The sequence below is a fragment of the Oryzias latipes genome, chromosome 5 (genome assembly GCF_053564925.1).
Source record: "Oryzias latipes strain Hd-rR chromosome 5, Olatipes_Hd-rR_3.1".
NCBI lineage: Eukaryota > Metazoa > Chordata > Actinopteri > Beloniformes > Adrianichthyidae > Oryzias > Oryzias latipes.
The window spans coordinates 27,990,127-28,011,258 of record NC_136241.1 but is presented as its reverse complement, the minus strand read 5'-3'; the positions used below and the strand labels follow the sequence as shown (position 1 = coordinate 28,011,258).

General features: G+C 41.9%; 2 protein-coding genes across 4 annotated transcripts; one reads left to right on the top strand and one right to left on the bottom strand.

The window, feature by feature from the left end:
• Positions 1-696: 696 nt before the first annotated feature.
• Positions 697-9,988, bottom strand: khk (ketohexokinase). Of its 2 annotated transcripts, none has more exons than XM_004069064.5 (8): positions 9,766-9,988; positions 7,745-7,861; positions 6,051-6,185; positions 3,831-3,903; positions 2,874-3,020; positions 1,883-1,971; positions 1,219-1,376; positions 697-1,004 (listed from the first exon to the last, which is right to left on the bottom strand). In XM_004069064.5, the coding sequence occupies exons 1-8, from the start codon at positions 9,864-9,866 to the stop codon at positions 904-906; spliced, it is 921 nt and encodes a 306-aa protein (XP_004069112.1). In that variant the 5' UTR covers positions 9,867-9,988; the 3' UTR covers positions 697-903. The 2 variants fall into 2 exon arrangements, with proteins under 2 accessions (XP_004069112.1, XP_023810906.1); XM_023955138.2 differs by lacking the exon at positions 6,051-6,185 and adding an exon at positions 5,734-5,868.
• A 1,542-nt stretch (positions 9,989-11,530) lies between these two features.
• On the top strand, positions 11,531-19,292 carry ddx27 (DEAD (Asp-Glu-Ala-Asp) box polypeptide 27). Of its 2 annotated transcripts, none has more exons than XM_011475342.4 (21): positions 11,531-11,688; positions 12,217-12,366; positions 12,436-12,495; positions 12,970-13,159; positions 13,417-13,469; positions 13,543-13,629; positions 13,719-13,824; positions 13,903-14,076; positions 14,171-14,321; positions 14,399-14,498; positions 14,756-14,897; positions 14,979-15,132; positions 15,228-15,309; positions 15,737-15,914; positions 16,021-16,127; positions 16,886-16,982; positions 17,064-17,155; positions 17,238-17,358; positions 17,439-17,541; positions 17,613-17,672; positions 19,196-19,292. In XM_011475342.4, exons 1-21 carry the CDS (start codon positions 11,605-11,607, stop codon positions 19,209-19,211), a joined length of 2,307 nt encoding a protein of 768 aa, XP_011473644.1. In that variant the 5' UTR covers positions 11,531-11,604; the 3' UTR covers positions 19,212-19,292. The 2 variants fall into 2 exon arrangements, with proteins under 2 accessions (XP_011473644.1, XP_011473643.1); XM_011475341.4 differs by having other exon boundaries at positions 17,436-17,541.
• Positions 19,293-21,132: the final 1,840 nt, after the last annotated feature.

Below are 21,132 nucleotides of genomic sequence, written 5' to 3'. Positions count from 1 at the left end.
TCAATCTCCCAAGTGTTTCATTTATGCCATCACTGATATAGACACATTATCAGTTTTGTGGTCATTGACAAATTGAATGTGTGCGACATCATACAAAGATCCTCAAAAATGGACAAACTGGTGGGGCAAAGATGTCCTGTCCTGTCTGTTTTGGAACACACCAAGACCATTATAAAACCGGTTATTTGATGATCACTTCCCCACCAAAAGCCATCAAAGCTACACATGTGAGGCAAATCAAACAGGCAAATGTTACAATTCATGTGCTTTATAATGAAATTTGATTAAAATTGTTTTGGTATCACACTTTGCAAGGAGAGATTGCTGAAATACCGCCAAGTGTGGGTCTGAAAGTGGGTGTTTGCGAAAAAAACTGTCTGATTTCTCTGTTGTGTACAAACCAAAACCTCACTTCCCCTTCATAAAATTGACACGAGAAAGATTATGCAGTAGTTCTCAAACCACTGCAAGCTGCAAAAAGGAGCAAGTTTCCAGATACTATTGTGTTAAAAATTCAGCTCAACATCAAAAATACACATGTCTACAGTCCAAGTTCAGGACCTTATTGATGTGTTTTGCATTATTATGTTATTATTATGTGTGTGTGATGGGTGGTAAATCTTTTTTTTGGGGGGGGGGGGGGTTCTTTTGATTTGCAGATGGGTTAAGGTGGAATAACAGAAAAAGAGTGAAAAATGGCAAAATGAAGTTACATTTATTTACATTTTGCAAGACTTACATTAAAAATAATGCTTGAATTTAACATTTTGATAGGAAAAATCTTGTTTTTACAGTTATCACAAAAATTTACTTTAAAGCAACAAAAAACAAAAAAAAAAAACATTTTTACCAGTTTTTGTCCTCAAAAACTGAAATGAATTCTGTAAAAACATGGTTTGTTCTTCAGGTGCTTGTCTTCTCAACGATGCCATCATAACCATGGAAACCACACTTCTTCCCTGCAATCTTACAGCCAAAGGTGAGAGCTTCCTGCAAAGACTTTCCTGTAAATGGAGAAATATAAATATATTTTGATAAATAAACCTGAAGGGAAAAAATGTGTTTTTTCAAAGTTTCACTGGCTCATTGCCTCTTTTTTCCATGCAGGACTTGACTTATGTATTAACTTTAAAATTCCATCTCGGATCAGTATTTTTTCTTAATCATTTATCTCGAACACACTGAGGTAGTGTTAAAGCGTTCGGCAAACTGTGTTACCGTTTGAAAGCATGAAGATTACTCCAGCGTTAAAGGTGTCTCCAGCTCCGAGAGTGTCCACCAGTTTTTCAGGAGGAAATGCATCTGAATGAACGTGCACACCATCAGGACCCAATGCATCCGCTCCTTTCTCTGCCCAAGCACAGATAAGAATGGCACTGTAGGACAGACGAGGGAGAGACAGACAGGTCAGACAGGTCAAACAGAAGGGTTAGAGTCGGATCAGAGGCAGACGGGTTAGACAGACGGGTCAAAGATGTATGAGGCAGAGACAGAAAGGTCAGAGACAGAGGGTCAAAGATGTGTTGGTCAAAGATAGATAGGTCAGAGACAGATGTGTTAGAGACAGACGGGTCAAAGATAGACGGGGCAAAGACAGATGGGTCAGACAGACAGATAAGAGACAGATGTGTTAGAAACAGACAGGTTAGAGACAGACGGGCCAGAGACAGATGGGTCAGATAGACCGATAAGAGACAGATGTGTCAAAGACAGACGGGTCAAAGAGAGACAGGGCAAAGACAGATGGGTCAGACAGACAGATAAGAGACAGATGTGTTAGAAACAGACAGGTTAGACACAGGCTAGTCAAAGACAGATAAGTCAAAGACAGACAGATCAGAGACAGATGAGTCAGAGCCAGCAAAAGTTCAACAAAATTCACCCTTTTTTGACCCGACTGTAAAATCCTCTCACAGCAGCTTCAGCTGACTCGTAGCCAAAGTAGCTTGCAACATCTTTACTGACGAACACCTGCAGGCACACACATCTAAAGATGAAGATGTGATGACAACTGTAAGGTTAAAACCTCACAAACATTGATGTACAGAATCTGGTTTTCATTGCAAATCTTAAGATTTTTTTTAAAAAACAGGGAAAAGTCAGGATCCTGCACTGACTTGAAGCGTTCTCCAGGACAATGAAGGAAGATGTGCTGGAGGTCAGTACATAACCCAGTACAGAACATTATCTGCATGCATACAAGTAATCAATTCCTGTTCACAGGACTTCTTTACCACTCTTCTGTTTACTTCTCATAACTATTTGAAAGTTGCAGCTCCTGCAGATGGCAGCTGCCAGTTTGGACCAGAACCACATTATTTCTATTGTCTAGTTCTACATATGAACTTGATTTAAAAGAGCTGCTGCTAGTTTATAAATGACCAAATGTTCTGAGGCTTGACAGTTTGACTGATGTCCTCACATTGCACAAACTTAGCATGTTTCTAATAGGACTTTCCAACCACAGAAGACCTACTGCTGGCTGAAAATGATGGAAGTGCTTTGCTGGATAAGCTCTGCAACTTCTAAAGAACCTTTGTTTTTTTTTTGCTTATATGCAGGTAGAACATTGTTTAGTCAGCTAATAATCCATTACGGTCTTTCTGATCAATGAGCGTGCTCCAAAAACCTGCAGAATTTCTCCCAACCGTCAAAAAGTATCATATTTTCAAAAGGTTGAATCTAACCTCTTAACCCTAACCCTAACCCTGACAACAGAGTGATGCTGTAAGAAGAACTTGCGGAACAGGCTCCCAGGTAGGGAAAAAATGGAAAAACATGTCAATTGCAACAAAAAAATTATTTTGTTCAGGAAAAAAAAAGGAAATACAAGTAAATTATGATAAATTGAATGTCATAATGCTGACTCGTACCACATCGCCGTATGGAAACAGCTGATAGAGCGGTTCGCGGGTTTTCTCGATCTCCACAGAAACCGTGATCCTCTCCTGCTGAGGCAGCGTGCTGTTATACTGCTCCACCTGCTGAATCATTTTCACCTGCTCCTCTGCATTTCTTCCCTGGAAGAAGAAGAAAAAAACAGAAGACGGTGACATGTGGAAGTAAAAAATGCACAAGAAGGCATGGCTCTACTAAATTATCTGTTAATGTTTTAAGTGAAGAGAAAGATTCAACACTGTCTGCTAAAGCAGAGCAAACAGAAGTCCTACATGTGTGCTAAACTCAAGTTTTATGGCTCTTTTAGGTTTTTTGCAGTTAAAGGTATTTTCTGCTCAAATAAAATTATAAAACTTGAAGAAAAAACCGCTTACACACAGCTAAATGTAACCTTTAATAGTTGTTATTAATAATAATAATAAATAAAAAAGATTTTGCCATAAGAAAACATTTATTTTATTATTTTTTTATCCGACAGCGATGTCTTGGTGCTAAATAAAAGAATAACCTGAAAAGTTACCCTTTTTAACATCTTCTTGCTAATCCTAATTTATTTGTCATGATGTTTTTTATTTATCATAAATTATTCAAGTTAGAAACGGACCAATCAGATGCCTCAGTAAAAGCATGTGGCCCCGCCTCAAACGTTTTACTGACAGATTCTCCATAGTCCGCTTTCAGTGGAAGGGATGTGGACTTCGAACAAGTTCACTCCTGACTGGCGACAGTAGTTGCCATAGAAACATTGACTGAGACCGACCCGGACAAATCACTGTTGTCTGACTCCAACATGGCGACGTCCGTGTTGCAGAGCAATGCCGACTGAATTAGCTTCATGCCGTTGGAGCCGGAAGTCAGTCATTTTTCTGTGAGAGACGTCACACTCGGTCACTCCAGTTCTATTATACAGTCAATGGTCTCAAACTGCGTACCTCCCAATGCATCCATTTGAACTGATGCAAATTGACTTTAGAGAAATCCTCCAGTGTGACGTCAGGAAGGTTTCTGAAAAAATGAAGGGTAGTCCTTAGTCACCATGTAATGATTTTCATAACTGACAGCAGAATTGAGGACGTTTGTCCTTCAAGCACTCAGATCAAAAATGCCAATGCTTCATTGCTAATAATGATCCATTCCCCATTTCATTTTGTGATTTTATTTTCATGCTTTCAATTTTCCCTTTATTTATTTTAGAATTTCAATGGTTCATTTGATCTACGTTGTTTCCAATTTCCCTACAATGATAATTTAATTTTTTTACTTAATTTTTGCTTTTATGTATTGTTTGACATTTGACTGTGTCTCAATCATTTTTTGGACCTATAACAAGTATCAGTAACCAGTTAACCAGTTAAATACTAGAAAAATTATAATTTCCTAGCTTTCCATCGCTGATTTTAAACCCCAAAATCATTTTTTAAAATCAAACTGAGGGGATTCTGCCATCTGACTCAAAACTATAGCTTTAGAAGGCCATGAATGACAGACGTTTGAAGTGTAAAATCATCTACAGAAAAGTGAACTGAGGTGAGGCGTCACATTGCAAAGACGCCACACTTTAAAAGTGTGAACACAGCCAGCTAATTCAGTTAGTTTCAGATGATGGACTAAAAAAAACTCCTCAGATCAAAAACAGCTCTATTTTCTTCATTTGAACAGATAGGTCACTTTAAATTATTTCCTTTTTTAAATTTTTTTATGGTTAATATACGTTTCCCTAAAATAATAAACTACCTTTGCAGTCAAAGTCAGTTCTTTAGAAGGTAAAAACTGATGGAACCATTTCCTATATATCTGATAAATCTAAAGATTTTTTCAGTAAAAATACAAAACGATTATTCTTTTTTTTAATTAGCCTCAAACCAAAACAGAACCATCTGGACCATTACGTTTATGAAATTTTGCCCCTGTGCAAAGAAAGGAGCACAGTAGCTTGTACACAGTTCATGTGAAGCAGTTACTGTGTAAACCAGAGCCACATGTTCCTTGTCCTCGCAATTTCTGTTTGTAATCCCAATCCTCCAGCTGCATTATCAGATTAATGTTCAGAGTGACGTCATGTACTTTAGTGGTATAAAATCTCAAACATTTAAAATCTTGTCTGTGCATTTATATAGATGGCAGCTCCTAATAACCTGATTTATTTGAGTAAAATATATTGTTGCGTGGAAAATACATTGAATTATTCTAATTAAAATTGAAGTCAGAAGAAAAAGAAGAAGAAGAAGAGGAAGAAGAGGAAGAAGCCTTTATTGTCATTGTACATAATACAACGAAATTGTAGAATGTAATTACCATAGACGATTTTTGCGTTATAATTAATAATTAAGATCAAGTAAGTCCCAATGCATTGCAGAGGCCCCAAACAGCTCAAACCACAATGAAACGTTTGTTTTTTCTCCCTGCAGAACTTGAGTGACAAACACATAAAACTCTGACTTGGTAGGTTTGATCTGATTCAGGGGCTCTGCTGCTCTCTGCAGTGCACAAAACCTGATTTTCAACTGATTTTGGATCATCTCTGCATGCTCCCCGGCGAACGATCAAACAGCATTCTCTGAACACCTCATCACTGCTCAGGAAGAGAGGCGGAGCTTCAGGAACATGTGTGTGACCTTCACACCAAAACAAACGTTTTCAATGACATGAGGGGAGACGTTTTTGTTTTTCAGCTGAGCATTTAGTTGGTTTTCAGTGGTTTGAGCTAATGGAAATGCTTTTGCTTTTATTACTCATGTAGTTGCTAACAATCAGAGCAAAAATATAAAGCCTGGGGGTTCAGGCTGATGAAGAGGTGTTCAGTGAATGCTGCAAAGCGCCAGCAAGTTCTCTTACGTATCGAATAGAAAGACAGTTCGAGACCCATTGGGTGGACACACCACACAACACGCGCAAGGAGTTTGACCTTTGACCTGCCAAACCACTGCAGAGACATCGACCGCTCGACGCGAGAAGTCAGCCATGATGAAACTAAAATAGACAGACAGGACATATCACAGTGCCCTCTGCAGTACACCGAGGAAAAAGCCTGATGGGTTTACGAGCAGCAGAGGCAGAAGATCTTCCCCAAGGATGATGATGATGATGGTACTGAAAAGATAGCATTAGTGAAAGTCACACACACAGTTACACACCCACATACACACACACACCTGTTCATGTGCAGGATGGTGCGACTTCCTGTACTGATGTTGCTGATGACCACAGAAGCTGGGGGGACGCACTGAGCGTGCTTGGACACCAGACTGACATCAATGCAGAACACCTGGAAGTCCTCCAAAATAAAACTACAAAAACATGAACTGTTTATGAGTTGAGCTTGTTCGTGTTTCAAGCCTTGGACGCCATAATATCCTACTCGATCTACTAGAAATAGAAAAGAAGCCAGTCATTAGAGTCAAGCCAAAGTTTGTGTAAAATCTTATTGTGAAGGCAGGAGACATTGTTTCCATCACAGTCATCACCAATGACTGTAATGAAGAACTGGACCTAGTGAGTGTGACATCCCCCTTAGAAAACGGGTTACTTTCAGCAAAGATACGTCATTTGAGTCACCATTTTTTCGCAATACAGACGTCGAGATGTTGAAACCAGAAATCATCAGTAAGCTGTTATTGGTCCGAGTCGGTCTGAGTACTGACTACTTTGATCAATCAGGAGTGAACTTTTTTAATGTTCCCACCGCTACCACTTGAAAGCATGTTCGGGAGAATCTGTCAATAAATGTTTCAAAAGTTCCACGTGAGATTACATACTTTTATTGAAGCAAAGTTTATGAAAAAAAATTGTGGAAAAAAAATTAGTATTAGCAAGAACATGTATCCGAGGAAGAATGATTGACTGAGTAACAGCTGTTAATTTCTCAATAGAAGTTTATGGGATTTTGGCTTCTTGGAACCAGTTTATACTTCCTGTTTGGAATGCAAGGGGGAGGGGTCCCTCAGTCCAGTTGTCATGTACAGATAATGCACTCAACTTGTCGGGTGGAGTTCCTCAGGGTTCAAGTTTTGGACACCTGTTTTTTTTATTTGCATCACAGATATGCATACAACATATGACCAGAAAGGATGGTCTCTACGGCTGGATTTCTAGCTGCACCTAGAATATTTATTAGAACCCCTAAAATAGGCTAACCTACTGCGTAGCTCCCCGTAAAGGATCATCCCTTTGACACTTCCTGTTGCAAGAAAGTTTTTCCAAAGCAATTCATTGAGAATGTGTGACTCAATTGTCAAATTAGGTTTATCACATAACTGATTGTGAGGAGAGGTGAGTTCCAGGTCTTGAAAACCATGGAGGGGGGGGGGGGGGGCTGTTTGAGGGTTAGCAGAAGATGAAAAGTGTTCATGAGGAAAAAAAGCAGAGACAACATCGTGATGGGAAAGTAGGGGTGGCGGTGAGTGGTCTGACCTGAAATCGACTCTGGAAATGACTTCTTTACATTGTCTGGTATGCACATGGAGATCCAGTCACAGGGGAGATGTTGGGATCCCTGCCTCTGTTCCGGTTTGTTTTTCCTGCTCCACACCCTTCTCAGATGGAGTCACTTCCCTCATCAGACCAACGGCATAAAGCCCAGTTCCTCCAGCCACTCTGTGCCAGATTGTCCTCTTACTGACTCCAGTGCAGCTATTTGGATGGTTTGGCTGCAGAACTCACTGTTTGATCCTGACTGCCTGCCTGGCTCTCTGCCCATCTCCAAGCTCTCAATAAATTGTCATCCACCTGCTCTCTGCTGTTTTTTAACCATCCAGCCTTCTCCTTACAACAGGAACAGCTCAGTGGGATCAGAAAATGTAGCCCTGAACAACAGTGATTTCAGTCAGATGTGTCTGTCAATACTCACTCCGCGGTCAGACCAGCAGCCAGAGAGCCCATGAAGGCGCACGGAGCTCCAAGCAGCGACAGCACAGTGCAGGAGTTGGACGCGTTCCCGCCTCGCTGCCATCGCTGCGACAAACACCTGAACACAGGGGTCACACTCATCTGTAAACTCAGAAAACGTCAAGAAAACTTAGGGATAAACAAATGAAGAGAGTTTCTGGACAAAAAAAAGGTAAAGTCCTATCCATCCTTTAAGTTTTTTAGCATTTGCATTATTCCAGTTTTTACTGTTGTTTGGTAAATATTCTGAAGAAAACCAAAACGTTAACATGCAGCATGTCACCAGTACTCTTCATCAACAGGACTCATCCCATCCAGAACAAATGCAGTGACAGATTCTACTGTTCATACAAAATATTTAAGTGTATGTGACACTGTCTTTTATAATCACTCTTTTTTTTTTTGTTACTTTCTGTCTTGATGGTTCCACCTGAGACTGAGGTTTAACGCATTGGTATAACAAAATTGTATTATTTCTTTCTCAGTAACATCTAGAAAATTCAAACTGCTTTATTAACCGATGCTGAAAAACTGCTTTTCATTTGCTATCTAAACACTGTTGGTCTCATCTAAATGGGCATTTCATACAACAGGGATTCTGTAAACCAGTGGTCCCACAGACCGGATTAATGGCAGACAATATTTTCACAGACCGGTCCAAACAGGGCTGAAGTTGGCGTTTAATTTTTTTTAAACCTCAGGTTTCCAAAAAAACTACTTTTCAAACTAAAATGCTACTACTGTAAGTGCAGTTGTAAATTTAGTAATTATCATTTTGAGTAACATTTGTAGTTTAGGCCCTAAACTACATTAAATAAAAAGAAGTGGAGAAAATAGAGATCGGAGCAGGAACACATAGACAAAGAGCACCCCCAAATCATTTCAGAAGGTCCGGCAATTTAAGAGGCAGATAAATATTCTTGAAAAAATATGCTGAGACCAAGAGAACGAGCAGTCATTGGAAATTTGGTCGTTAAAGCTTTTATCAGACTATGAACATAACATTCTTCTTCACCAGATAACTGTGCAGTCAAAGGGTAATTGTGTCTTTTCCCAGAAAGCATTCAAAGATTTCTGTCGCCCTCCAGAGAAAATTCCAAAACCTTCACCTGTCTTTGAGGCTTAGAAGATGCGTTTCAAAAAACCAGGTTTCTATCCGTTTATGATCTTGAAATGCACATGTGGATGTATTTATGTCTGTTTGAAGGGGTAGAAGAGTCACGGCTCTCTTGTAAAACCAGTGTCAACGTAAAGATGGAATTGTTTGAAGTCCTGATTCTTGCCTTTATAACCCTGTGAGGGGCGGGGCTAAGGGTAAGCATAGTTGGCTTGCATTTGTCCTGAGAACGTCCTCTTCTAAGTTATCTTTTTACAGCAGCCTCATTATGTAAGCACTTAGCCCTGAAGGTCAGCACAGTTGTCCTGATGTGAGGCTGCGATGGTCCTCCAGCCACAGCACTCATGTTTGACCCCAGCCCAAACCCTGAACCCCAACCCCACTCAAACTGAACTGAACTTGTCAGAGCTGCGTTGCAACAGTTGAACATTTCACTGCTCAGATGATGATTTTTGGCAGCAGTTGGCGTTTATGACTGGTTAGCAGGTTAAACTTTGCCCCTGAGACACGATGAGTTGCAGATTTTCTTTAATGTGAGCTCAACAGACACTTAATAGCCATTAAAAAAAGAAGAAACCGGGGATCCACCTTCTCCCACGAGTGGCCAGGATAGGCTCCAGCAGCCCCGTGACCCCAAAAGGGACAAAACAGGTTTGGAAGATGAATGAATGACTACGGATCCACACTGATTAAATAAATTTTAGGACACATCAGTAGAACACAAAAGCTTTCTAAAAAACAATGTAGCTGCTTTCCACAACACAATTGGTTTACCAGAAGCATCAAAAGAGACAAAAGTGTGTATGTGCTGGCAGATCAGCTGATGGAAGAGTTTTGAGTGTGTGGCTGCTAGCCTGTGTGCTAACCTGCTGTCAGAGTCTTCCTCAGGGTATTTGTCCACCACGTTGATGATGTCAAGACACACCAGACCCACGCACAAGATCTTTTTCTGCTCCGCCATGCTCATCCGGTCTGTCCCTGTGTGTCCTCAGGCTGTCATGAACGCACACTGCAGCATGCTGCTCTTTCACACACTCACACACAGCTCATTTTCTTCCAGTCAAGCCACTACTAGCAGAACCAGCACTTCCTGTGAGCTAATCTACAAAATAAGAGCTTCCCTGGTACCAATGGAAACTGGTGACTCTGTAACATCTCTTACTACCTTTCATGCATCATAATCTTGATGTGGACTATTGACACCTTTGCAGTAAATTTTCATTCACAAGACCGCACTTTAGACCCAACCAGAACCAGTGAGCAGCCCCTCCTATATAACTGCATTGTGTGCATGATGTGTGTGGCATCATATAAACACGTAAGAGTTTGTCCAAGCCAATAACTGAAACCGTCCAATCACTTCCCTTCCAGACCACAGAAAGCTTTTCAGTAATACAAACTATGCAGAAGTTTATTCAAAATGTTTAGTTTGTAGCTTATAAATATAGACAGCAGAGGGAAGTGGTGGTTATGTCCGAGTCCTCAAAGTCATGGTTCACGAGTTAGAAACCCACTACTGTATTTTCAGTGTGCAGGTTATTTTTCCTTCCATAAAAGCTGAATTAACAGCTCAGGAAATTCATGAATGAATAAACGCTCCTGTCGATGCAGTGGAACAAAGTTCTCAGCTGTTTCAGGGGAGGAGCCAGCCAGTTGCATAAGGAGCAGCATTGCATCACTGCACAAACATTATTGCTTCAGTTTAGACGTCACTGTCACTGTCACTGTCAGAACATTTTCTGTTTGTTTTCCTGTGTGTCCTATAAGGTCCACCTGCCAAAAGGTGAGGATTTCATCTATGTCAGACCCCTTGGCCCGCAAGAGGGCTTCAAGGGCTAATGACACATTTAACGTGACGGGAAGTTTTACTTTTTTTTTGTTGTTTTATGAAGAATCTGCTGACGAAGCAAGGGCAGAACGTCCCCTACTGTATGCACTGACCTCTTGACTCTGCTGATTGCGAACTACAAAAACTACACACAAAGTCACGGTGGGTGCTAAAGCAAACATCCCCACAGTTTGTGGCAAAGCAACACCTGAAAAGAGATATAATCAAAACTAAAGGGCAAATGAACAAAAAGAAACAAACAACAAGCATATGAGTATTTTTTTATTCAACAAATGAATCAGGAGCAGATGAAAAATTGTAGTAGGAAAAGCTTGTAGGTGTGATGTAGGTGCTACAATGGGAAGATGACAATCCCCACTCCGCTCTACTCTGATGCATCCACTTGCAGACAAATAGTTAAAATTAAAAAAATAATTATGGATTAGATTTATCTGCAGTTTTGCACACGCTCAAAGCGCTTACATTGTGTTCAATATTCATTCACTCCTCATTCATACTTGGAGATGACAGAAGCATGGCTGCCAGTTCGCGCCTACGGTCCCTCTGACCATCACCATCATTCATACGCATTGATACAACAGTGATGCCGCACTGGATCCATGTATATCCATGATCCATGTATGTATATTTTTTTGCCATGCTGTACATTAATTGTTCTAAGATTGTAAAACTTGTAATTCATAAAAAAAAGAAAGAAAAAAAACATGATCCCGTAGCTTTTCTCTTTGTTTTTGTGAAGGCCTCCGCGGCAGCAGGAGGCGCCAAACAACATGGAAATCTTAGAAACCGGAATCTAGCGCTGACATTTCCGGTTTTCGTCTACACGTGAGTGCGTGGACAACAGAACCTGGAAAAAATGCTGGCGCAACTGGGTCTGATCGGGACCCTCCGGGACGAAGACCAGAGCCCGGAGGAACCCGATACCGAGTCAGAACCAGAGGTGAGTCCATACTTCTGCACGAAGGATCCTTTCGTCAAAGTTGGTTTTGTGGTTTATTTCTGACTTTGGTTCTGCTCCATCTTCCTAATCTTCTGTTGAATGACTCTGACCCTGCAAGAATAATAGTTGTTGCCAGGTTGGAGACAACCGTCCTCCTTTAAATTGACACACATTTTCTATAAGTAAAATGGATCTTGTAGTTGTGGTTCTTTTAATAAGCCCACCCTTCAATTTATACTTTTAACTTTTTAAAGTCTTTTTTTAAAGAACAATTTTAATATTTGTATTTGCTCTACTCAACACAATCTTAAGAAAAACATTTTAGCACAGACGTTTTGTTGAATTTAGATCAGAATTCACTGGAGAACACTTGAGAACAGTCCAATGTTTTGCTGTCAGTTATGGTATCTGTTGTGGTTTTATTAAATACCATTATTTATTAAGTTTATATCAGTAGTTATTTTACCTTTTAGCCGAATAAATTGGCTTTAAAAGAAAATAAGATGCTGAATGAACTGTTGTGTGCAGGAGGGGCCAATAGTCCTGAACAGGAAGAAGAAGCAGGGACCCCGCAGCTGCAGAGACTTCAACTGCGACTTTGAGTTTGTCGAAACAGACCGGCCGAGCCGTGATGAAGCCTGGGCCATGGCCGACGTGATGTCCCAGTTAAAAAAAAAGGTAGCTGGTTTGGCAGAGAACCGAAACGTCCTCCGTTCTTTTGCACTGATGTCCGCTCTGTTTCTGCAGAGAAGCCTGACGACGCTGGACCAGAAAATAGAGACAATCCGGAAGAAGAGGAAGGCTGAGGTGAGTCCAGTTCAAAAACTGTCAGGAAGTCTTACGGAAGAAGCGCTAGAGTTTATGCAGATGTATTATTCCCAAAATAAGAATAACTTTGAGAGTTCAGACAAACACTCGCCATAATTTGAAATCTTAATTGATAAAAATGAAAGAAAAGACAATTGAAGATTGAAAAACTATTGAAAGAGATGAAACAACCTAAAAATGAGCATCAAATACTTGTAAAATTATAACAAATTATTTTATTATTCTTTTATATCTTTTTTTGTTTGTTGATTTGAAGTTAAGCTGTTTTTTTATTGTCTTTGAACGGTGAGGTAAATTGGGGCGGAGGGTAAAAGTCTTATTGTTTTCACTCTCTTTTGTTTGATAGTTGTTACCTCGGCCTTTGTAGCAGCCTGATGTTTTAGAGCTTTGGAAATAAATGAAAAACATCTAAAAAGTGAATGTGTCTGAGGAAAAGTTTGGCTCAATCTGCAGGACAAGCAGAGTCCCAAAGAGGGAAATCCTTCAGCTTCTGAGAAGGAAGAGAAGGAGGAGGAAGAGAAACTGAAGGCAGAAGAGGATGAGAATGATGACAATGATGATGATGACGACGACGATGATGATGATGATGATGAGGAGGAGGAGGAGTTTGGCTCCAGTGATGAGGAGGTTCTGACCAAATCAGGTGGGTGTAAAGGCGAGACCCTAAAAAAACCTTCATATCTCGTGGTGTTTTCATTCAAATGAACATTTGAGCAGTAGAACCCAACGATAATACCTAGAAGGGAAGACATTCGTGTGAGCTGCTCAGGTGGTTACTATAACAACAGCATCAAAGGCCATCTGGGCCAACAGACAGAAAACACTTTTAAAGAACAGAACTTTGGAGGTTCTGTGGAGGCTCTTGGAAACCCCTGAGTAAAAGTTTTCTCTTTCTGCCAGACACCCTGAGAGATAAAGGCCGACGAGGAAAGAAGAGGAAGGCAGCAGAGGAGGTGAGGAGGAGGAGTTTGTGTCTTGGTTCTGGTTTCAGGTTCATATTTACCAGCGTTTTTTTTCTTTCTTCAGGCTCCTGAGTCGTTCCACGAAGATGCGTCTCAGTTTGATGATCAGCTGAGCTTTGATGACATGAACCTGTCCAGACCCATCCTGAAGGTGAAGCTTGTCTGGGTCAAACAGGTGTAGTCAGTCCGCTCAGAGGTCCACAGGCTCACCTTCCTGCTCTTGTTCTTGTGTTCTGGCAGGCTATCACAGCTTTGGGCTTCAAGCAGCCCACTCCCATCCAGAAGGCCTGTGTTCCGGTCAGCCTGCTGGGCAGAGATTTGTGTGCCTGTGCTGCCACTGGGACAGGTACCTGAGCTGCTGGTTTGACCTGTAGATTGGCGGTGCCGGGTCTGGCAGATGTAACCTGTCTGCGTTTGTCTGCAGGAAAGACGGCGGCCTTCATGCTACCTGTGCTGGAGCGTCTGATTTACAAGCCCAGAACCTCCCAAGTGACCCGGGTCCTGGTTTTGGTTCCTACCAGGGAGTTGGGGATCCAGGTGCACTCTGTTGCCCGGCAACTGGCCCAGTTCACTTCCATCACTACCTGCTTGGCTGTCGGTGAGATTAATTCCCATCATTCTTTGGTCCAACAGATGGTTCTGCTTCTGTACCGGTCTCTAGCCCCTGGTTCTTATCTATTTCCTGTCTCCAGGGGGTTTGGACCTGAAGTCTCAAGAAGCAGCATTGAGGGCGGGGCCAGATGTCCTAATAGCAACACCAGGTCGACTCATTGACCACCTTCACAACACGCCAAACTTTGAACTGAGTCATATTGAGATCCTAATTCTGGACGAGGCCGACAGGTAAAGACTTATTAATCGATTTATGGGCGTGGCCCATGATGAGACACTCACCTGTGGTTTCTGCTCAACCCTCTCAGGATGCTTGACGAGTACTTTGAAGAACAGATGAAGGAGATCATCCGCCTGTGCTCCTACAACAGACAGACCATGCTGTTCTCTGCCACCATGACAGAGGAGGTACGCCGGGATGGGTGGGGTAACATTTCAGGTGTGAAGGGCTGATGGTGGCAGAGATTCCTACTGAAGTGGAAGCATCTTTAGGGAAAACTTACTCCCTGAAGAAACCTGGAACCTTTTCTGTGATTCCTAGCTGTGACTTTCCATGTGACTTGTATGCTTTCTTGTCTTGTATAATCTATGTCCAACTGTTACTTGCCTGCCATCTTGCTACACGCTCTTTGACTCGTTTACCATCCCGCATCTTGTCCGCACAGGTGAAAGATCTTGCTGCCGTGTCGCTGAAGCAGCCAGTCAGAATTTTTGTAAACAGCAACACAGACGTGGCGCCGTTCCTGCGGCAGGAGTTTATCCGGATCCGACCACACAGAGAAGGAGACAGAGAGGCCGTCGTGGCCGGTAGGATCCAGTTCCGCGGGCTGCTTGGCAACACTGTCGGTGGTGTGGTTCTCCTCAGACCGTTACTTTTTTGCACTTCAGCTCTCCTGACTCGGACCTTCCAGGACCACGTGATGTTGTTCACGCAGACGAGGAAACAGGCGCACAGACTGCACATCCTGTTGGGCTTGATGGGCCTGAAAGTCGGAGAATTGCATGGAGAACTTAGCCAAAATCAGAGACTGGAGAACCTGAGGTACTCAAACCAAAGACGAAGTGCATCATATATGTAGAGAATCAGACACAAGGGAACTCTTCTTGGAGTGTCTTCATTGTTGTTTTGTTCTTTAGGCGTTTCAAAGATGACCAGATAGACATTTTGGTGGCCACAGACGTAGCAGCTCGAGGTCTGGACATCGATGGAGTGAAGACGGTGAGTTGTGCCGCAGTGAAGCTGCTGGTTTGACTTTTACAACCTTTGTTTCAATTTGAGACACAGATCACATTTTTTTATTGTTTTGTTCTGGCTACTAAATGTTGAAATAGATTTTAAGGAAACTTGTTTCTGGTTAAAGTTTTTCCCCTGCAATTTATTCCATAAAGGAATGAATCGGATATAGTTTTCCTTGCTTTCTTTTATTAATATATATTTGTATATTTTAATAACATATCTTTATTTTCTCAGTTAAATTGAATGAACGGTTAGAATACTTTAACAAAGCACAGCAAGCATTTCTAATCTAAGCAGTACAAAATTTGACGTTGAATATGTTGTTGCTGTCAACTCAGATTCAAAGCCTTTAAGTTTTGTTTAAATTTAAATATAACTTTGACCCAAGTGTCCTTTATACCCTTGTCAGGTCATAAACTTCACAATGCCATCCACCGTCAAGCACTATGTCCACCGCGTAGGCCGCACGGCGAGGGCTGGCCGCTCCGGACGCTCTGTGTCTTTGGTTGGCGAGTCAGAGCGCAGGATTCTGAAGGAAGTGGTGAAGTCAGCCAAGAACAGCGTGAAGGCTCGAGTCTTGCCGCCAGGTACACTCGCACACCTCAGGTGTGAACGGACATGAGAAGAAAGAGACGGCTCAGGACTCCTGGCAGAGTGGAGGCCTCAGCTGAGTCGTCTGTTTCTGTGTCGCAGACGTCGTCCTGAAGTTCAGAGATCTGATCTGCAAACTGGAGAAAGACGTTGAAGCGGTGATGAGGCTGGAAAAAGAAGAAAGAGAGCTGGCCGCTTCTGAAGCTAAGGTAGGTCTGTGTGACATCACAGGTCTGTGCAGAAAGGACTTTGTACTCTAAATACATCAGTAATAGATCCACACCACAATTTCCAGATTTAGGGGGCTTTGCATCCCAAAGTAAATGTTTGTACATCTAAGCATGGTTGGGAAACATGGCAGATGCAGCTGTGGCGTTTTTACCGTTCATACATGAGGTCCCACTGACGCTACGTTCACATCGACAACGTGCGTTCTAGCGGACCCTTGCAATGAAGTCGTGTAAATGCACATTTCAGGCTTCCACGTTCAAAACTCTTGTGTTCATGCGTCACTACGCAAGTTTTTAAGACTGTTTTCAGGCTCTACGCAGCCATTAAATGCGCGTTGGAAGTGAAACCAGTTGAACTTTGACCAATCAGGGACTTTGGTAGCAACGTATGTGTAGCGTCCTTTTCCATACAGGAAAGTGCCAAGCGTTTGAAAATGAAGGAGAAAACAGACAGATTTATATGACACAAAGTCTTTCATATATGGGAATAGAGTTGTGAAAGAAAAAGCCCCGAGCAAGTTTTGTGAGATTTGCACCGCATCGACATTTCGCACCAAACCTCTTCCAACTGTGAGTGCATGCGCGCTAGTTTCAGGAAGCGACAGTCCAGTGTGAATGCCATATGCTAAAGGCGCGTTCATTGCGTTTTTGAATGCATGTCAAATGCCTGGTGTGTTTGTAGCTTGACACAAAGAGTCTTACACTGACATAAAGGTTGTGTCTGTGTGTCTCTGCAGCTCAGTGTGGCACAGAAGCGTCTGGATGGCTCCGCCTCTTCCTCCGAATCGCAACGAGTTTGGTTTCAGACTCAGCAGGAAAGGAAGCAGAGCCGTGGTGAGTACCTGCTGCCACTGATGTGTAAACCTGCATTGGTGTGCGGTTCTCTGCAGGCTGTGTAACTGCTGCTGGTTTCAGTGTCGAAGGCTCTGCAGGAGTTCGATTTCGCCCTGAGAGGGAAGAAGAAGAGAGACAAGTTTGTGAAGGATGCCAAGAAAAAAGAGCTTTCTGTAAGATCCATCATTCAACCCCCATTTGTCTGACACCTTAGAATGTGCTCAGTTTGTTTTTTTCCTACCTGGGATGTCACAGTCTGAGGAGCGCGCTCAGTTCGAGATCCTGAAGGCGCAGATGTTTGCTGAGCGGGCTGCAAAGAGGGAGAGGAAGCCGAAGAGGGCGAGAGCGATGGTTGAAGATGAGGCGCCAGCTAAAGGTAGGGTTCACTTCAAGAAATCTGACTAGAAAGTGCACCTGTGCAAACACACACCTGAGCAACCTGCACTTGTGTAGCAGCCAATCAGAAGACAGGAGGAGGAGGAGGAGGTGGAAAAAAGTCTGTGTTCGATAAGGAGCTGACCAACACAAGCAGGAAGGCTCTAAAGCAGTACAGAGCTGGGTGAGAGCAACAGCACACCTGTCTCTCTGTCCGAACAAACACGTGTCTTAAACCTACCTGTGTTATTTCAGGCCGTCCTTCGAAGACAGGAAGCGTCTGGGGCTGGACAGGAAGCGCTCCGGCAATACCCGGTGAGTCTCACCAGGAGTTTAGTGTTTTTCCTCCTTCACGAAGCCAAATGATGGAAGCTATGGTATAAATGCTTCCAGCTTCACAGCTAGACTTATAATTTTTAATGTTCAGCCAACCAGTTGTTCCTGAATTAAAGGCTAACTCTAGCAAATGGAATGTTGCAGTTCCTAAAATGACCACCGGAGGCTGGGGGCAGAAGTGAGCTATTTCCCAATTACTCATAGTTTAGAACAGTGTTTTTCAACCTTTTCTGAGCCACGGCACACTTTAACCTTAAAAAAATTCCCGCGGCATACCAGCAGCCAAAAAATTAAAAAAAAAAAGGAGAAACTCATAGTCTGTATGGATCTACAGCCCCTCCGCAATCTCACATGCATTTTTGAGATAATTGTTGCAGAAAAAAGCTGGAAACAGCAGCTGTTTTTTTCTAAAAGATGCAATAAAAGATAAGTTAGAAGATTTAAAAACAGTTTGATGTGTGTTCGTTGGTTTCAACACGTTTAACAACAGATCTCCGTATGCGCTGTCACTCTCACAACCCAATGCATCATGGGAGATGTAGTGCATAAAACGGCCGGAGATTGCTTTTCGGAGCTTCATTGTTTTGTTCACTTGTTCCACGGTCTGATACCGGATTCTGTGGAAAGCTACACCGCTATAGACGAGCTTTAGCTGCTATTTTTTTTAGAACTGAGCGACTTTACGAGCTAAATCGGGACAAGGAAGTGAAGACTTTAACCACTTCTGATTGGTCAGACTGATGACATGTGATTAAGCCTTCAAGAATGATTGGTGGAGACAGTTAAAGGGACGGGACGTTTCCAAAATACAGCCGAAGGTGCAGCTGAATCGCGGTACCTTATCAAAATGTCTTTAAAAAAATAAAATAAACGCAAAGAAAAAGTATTTTATGATCTTTTATATTCCTAACTCCGCAGTGTTTTATCAGGGCCTGTTTGGATGAACACAGAGCTGAAATCATGGAGATGGAAAATGTTTTTAGATCAGTTAATGAGGGCAATTTCCCACGGCACACTTGACCATCTCTCACGGCACACTTATGTGCCGCGGCACACTGGTTGAAAAACACTGGTTTAGAAGTTTAGCTTTACACCAAAAACATTAGTAAAGGGGTGTCAAAAAATTCTACTATTTGGTTTTAATTTTCAATTATGACAATTGGGAGTGAGTTTAAAAAATACAGTTGGTTTTATTTGAGCCCATATTTGTGCATTTGAGAGCTGTGGTTTTTATCTTTCCTCAACTGGCAGGTGGGTGGACTCAGCAAAACTCACTTAACTTTGTACCAGCCAATATAGTAATTCTAATTAATATGACCGTCCCCCTTTTGGCTGCTTACATGAAGCTTAAAGCAAAACCTCAAGTCGATGACAGATAATTAATACATTTTAAACATGGTTTTTAATAACCAGAAAATCTAAATCTAATCTAACTAGGATCTAAACATGTTTGTGTTAATTCTGTGACAGCTAAGTTAAGAGATGATCCATCTGTTCCACAGGTTCAAGAAGAAGTGAGGAGAACTTCTTTCACCAAACTCAGTTTTTTTTTTGACATGCTTATCTTTATCAAAGTTTAATTAAAGTTGTCTTTCTGAATTGTTTTTGTTCTTTAATTCTGGTTGTGTCTGAATTCCTTCACTACTCACTACACAGTGCATTAATATAGTGCGTTCGCCATTTTGTAGTGCTGTCCGAATCTACAATTCCAAAATCGAGTGTGCTATAAATTTCCCAGAAGTCTCTGCGAATAACCAGTGAGCATCGATGCTTACTAGGTCTGCGAATATAGACCACAATGCATTGCGTGGAAAATTTCTTTACCAAAAAAGGTTTTTAAATGTATTTTTTTTGATAAAACCAAAATTTTAATCTTCAGAAGACAGTGGAATCATAATTGTCGCAAATAGTCAGATTAATTACATTTTAACTTCATGAAATCAATGAGTTCATGTCCGCCGTCCGAGGATGGCTCTGGTGTTCATTTATCTATGGGCAGGACATCACGGATTCACAGTGAGATGGACATGGAACGTGCTGACAAACGTTCACTTTTCAATTCAATTCAATTCAATTTGTATAGCCCAAATTCACAACAACAGTCATCTCGATGGGCTTCGTATCAGTAATTAAAAAAGTAAAACATCAAATCAAAAGGATCATGAATACATATAATTCAATAGGATAATACTAAAACTTTAACTAAACAGACTAACTAAACTGGGCATCCCTGCCCTTGGACCCCTCTTTGCAGTAAGGAAAAACTCCTAAAAAAACGGATTCCAGAAAAAACGAAGAGATCTCAGGGGTGTCCACATGAAGGAGGGATCCTCCCCCAGGATGGACAGGCGATGTACCAGAACTCATAGAAAAGAATTAACTTATCTAACTCTACAACTATATATTTAAAGTCCAGCAGACGAGTTTTATGCAGACGGAGTTGGGGGGGACAGTCAGGGGCGCGAGTCGAGCCGGAGACAGGATCCACAGCCAGGTGTAGGAGCAGGAGCAGAGACGAGGTACTCGGTCAGGTACAGAGCAGAGTCGAGCCAGAGGCAGAATCCACAGCCAGGTGTAGAAGCAGTAGTAGAGGCGAGCCAGAGACGAGGTACACGGTCAGGAACAGGAGCACGGATGAGCCAACTGGAACCTGGAAGCACTCCCACTCACCCGGAAGGGAGAGGGAAAGAGGGACAATACACGAATCACACTGCACCAAACAGAGGGAACCAAATGATGAATAATAATCAAGAATAGAGGAGAGAAGGAGGGTAGAAGTAGATGAGAACAGAGGACAGAACCCCAGTGCACCATAGTTACCCCAGCTTCAACTTCTAGCAGCCTACTAAAAAAAAATTGTTATTGTTATTAAGTTTAGTTTAAACACATTAACATTAAGTTAAGTGATCTCAGAATACTAACTAGTCTGACAATAAGCCTGTCCAAAGAGGAATGTTTTCAGTCTAACTTTGAATGTAGAAACTGTGTTGGCCTCTCTTACATGAGCTGGGAGTTTATTCCATAAAACAGGGGCTTAGTGGCTAAACGCTCTACCTCCAACCGTACTTTTACCAATTCTAGGAACCACAAGCAGTCCTGCATTTTGGGAGTGAAGTGTTCTGTTTGGGTGGTAAGGTACTATGAGGTCCTTAATATAGGATGGGGCCATACCATGTAAGGCCTTATAGGTTAACAGGGGGATTTTGAACTTGATGCTAGAATTAACTGGGAGCCAGTGAAGTGAAACTAACACAAGAGTGATGTGATCTCTTCTGCTAGTTCCTGCTAACAATCTAGCTGCTGCGTTCTGAACAAGCTGGAGACTTTTTAAGGAACTCTAAGGACACGCTGCTAACAAAGAGTTATTGTAATCCAGTCTAGACTTAACAAATGCATGGATGAGTTTTTCAGCATCACTCTTAGAAAGTACTATAATCTT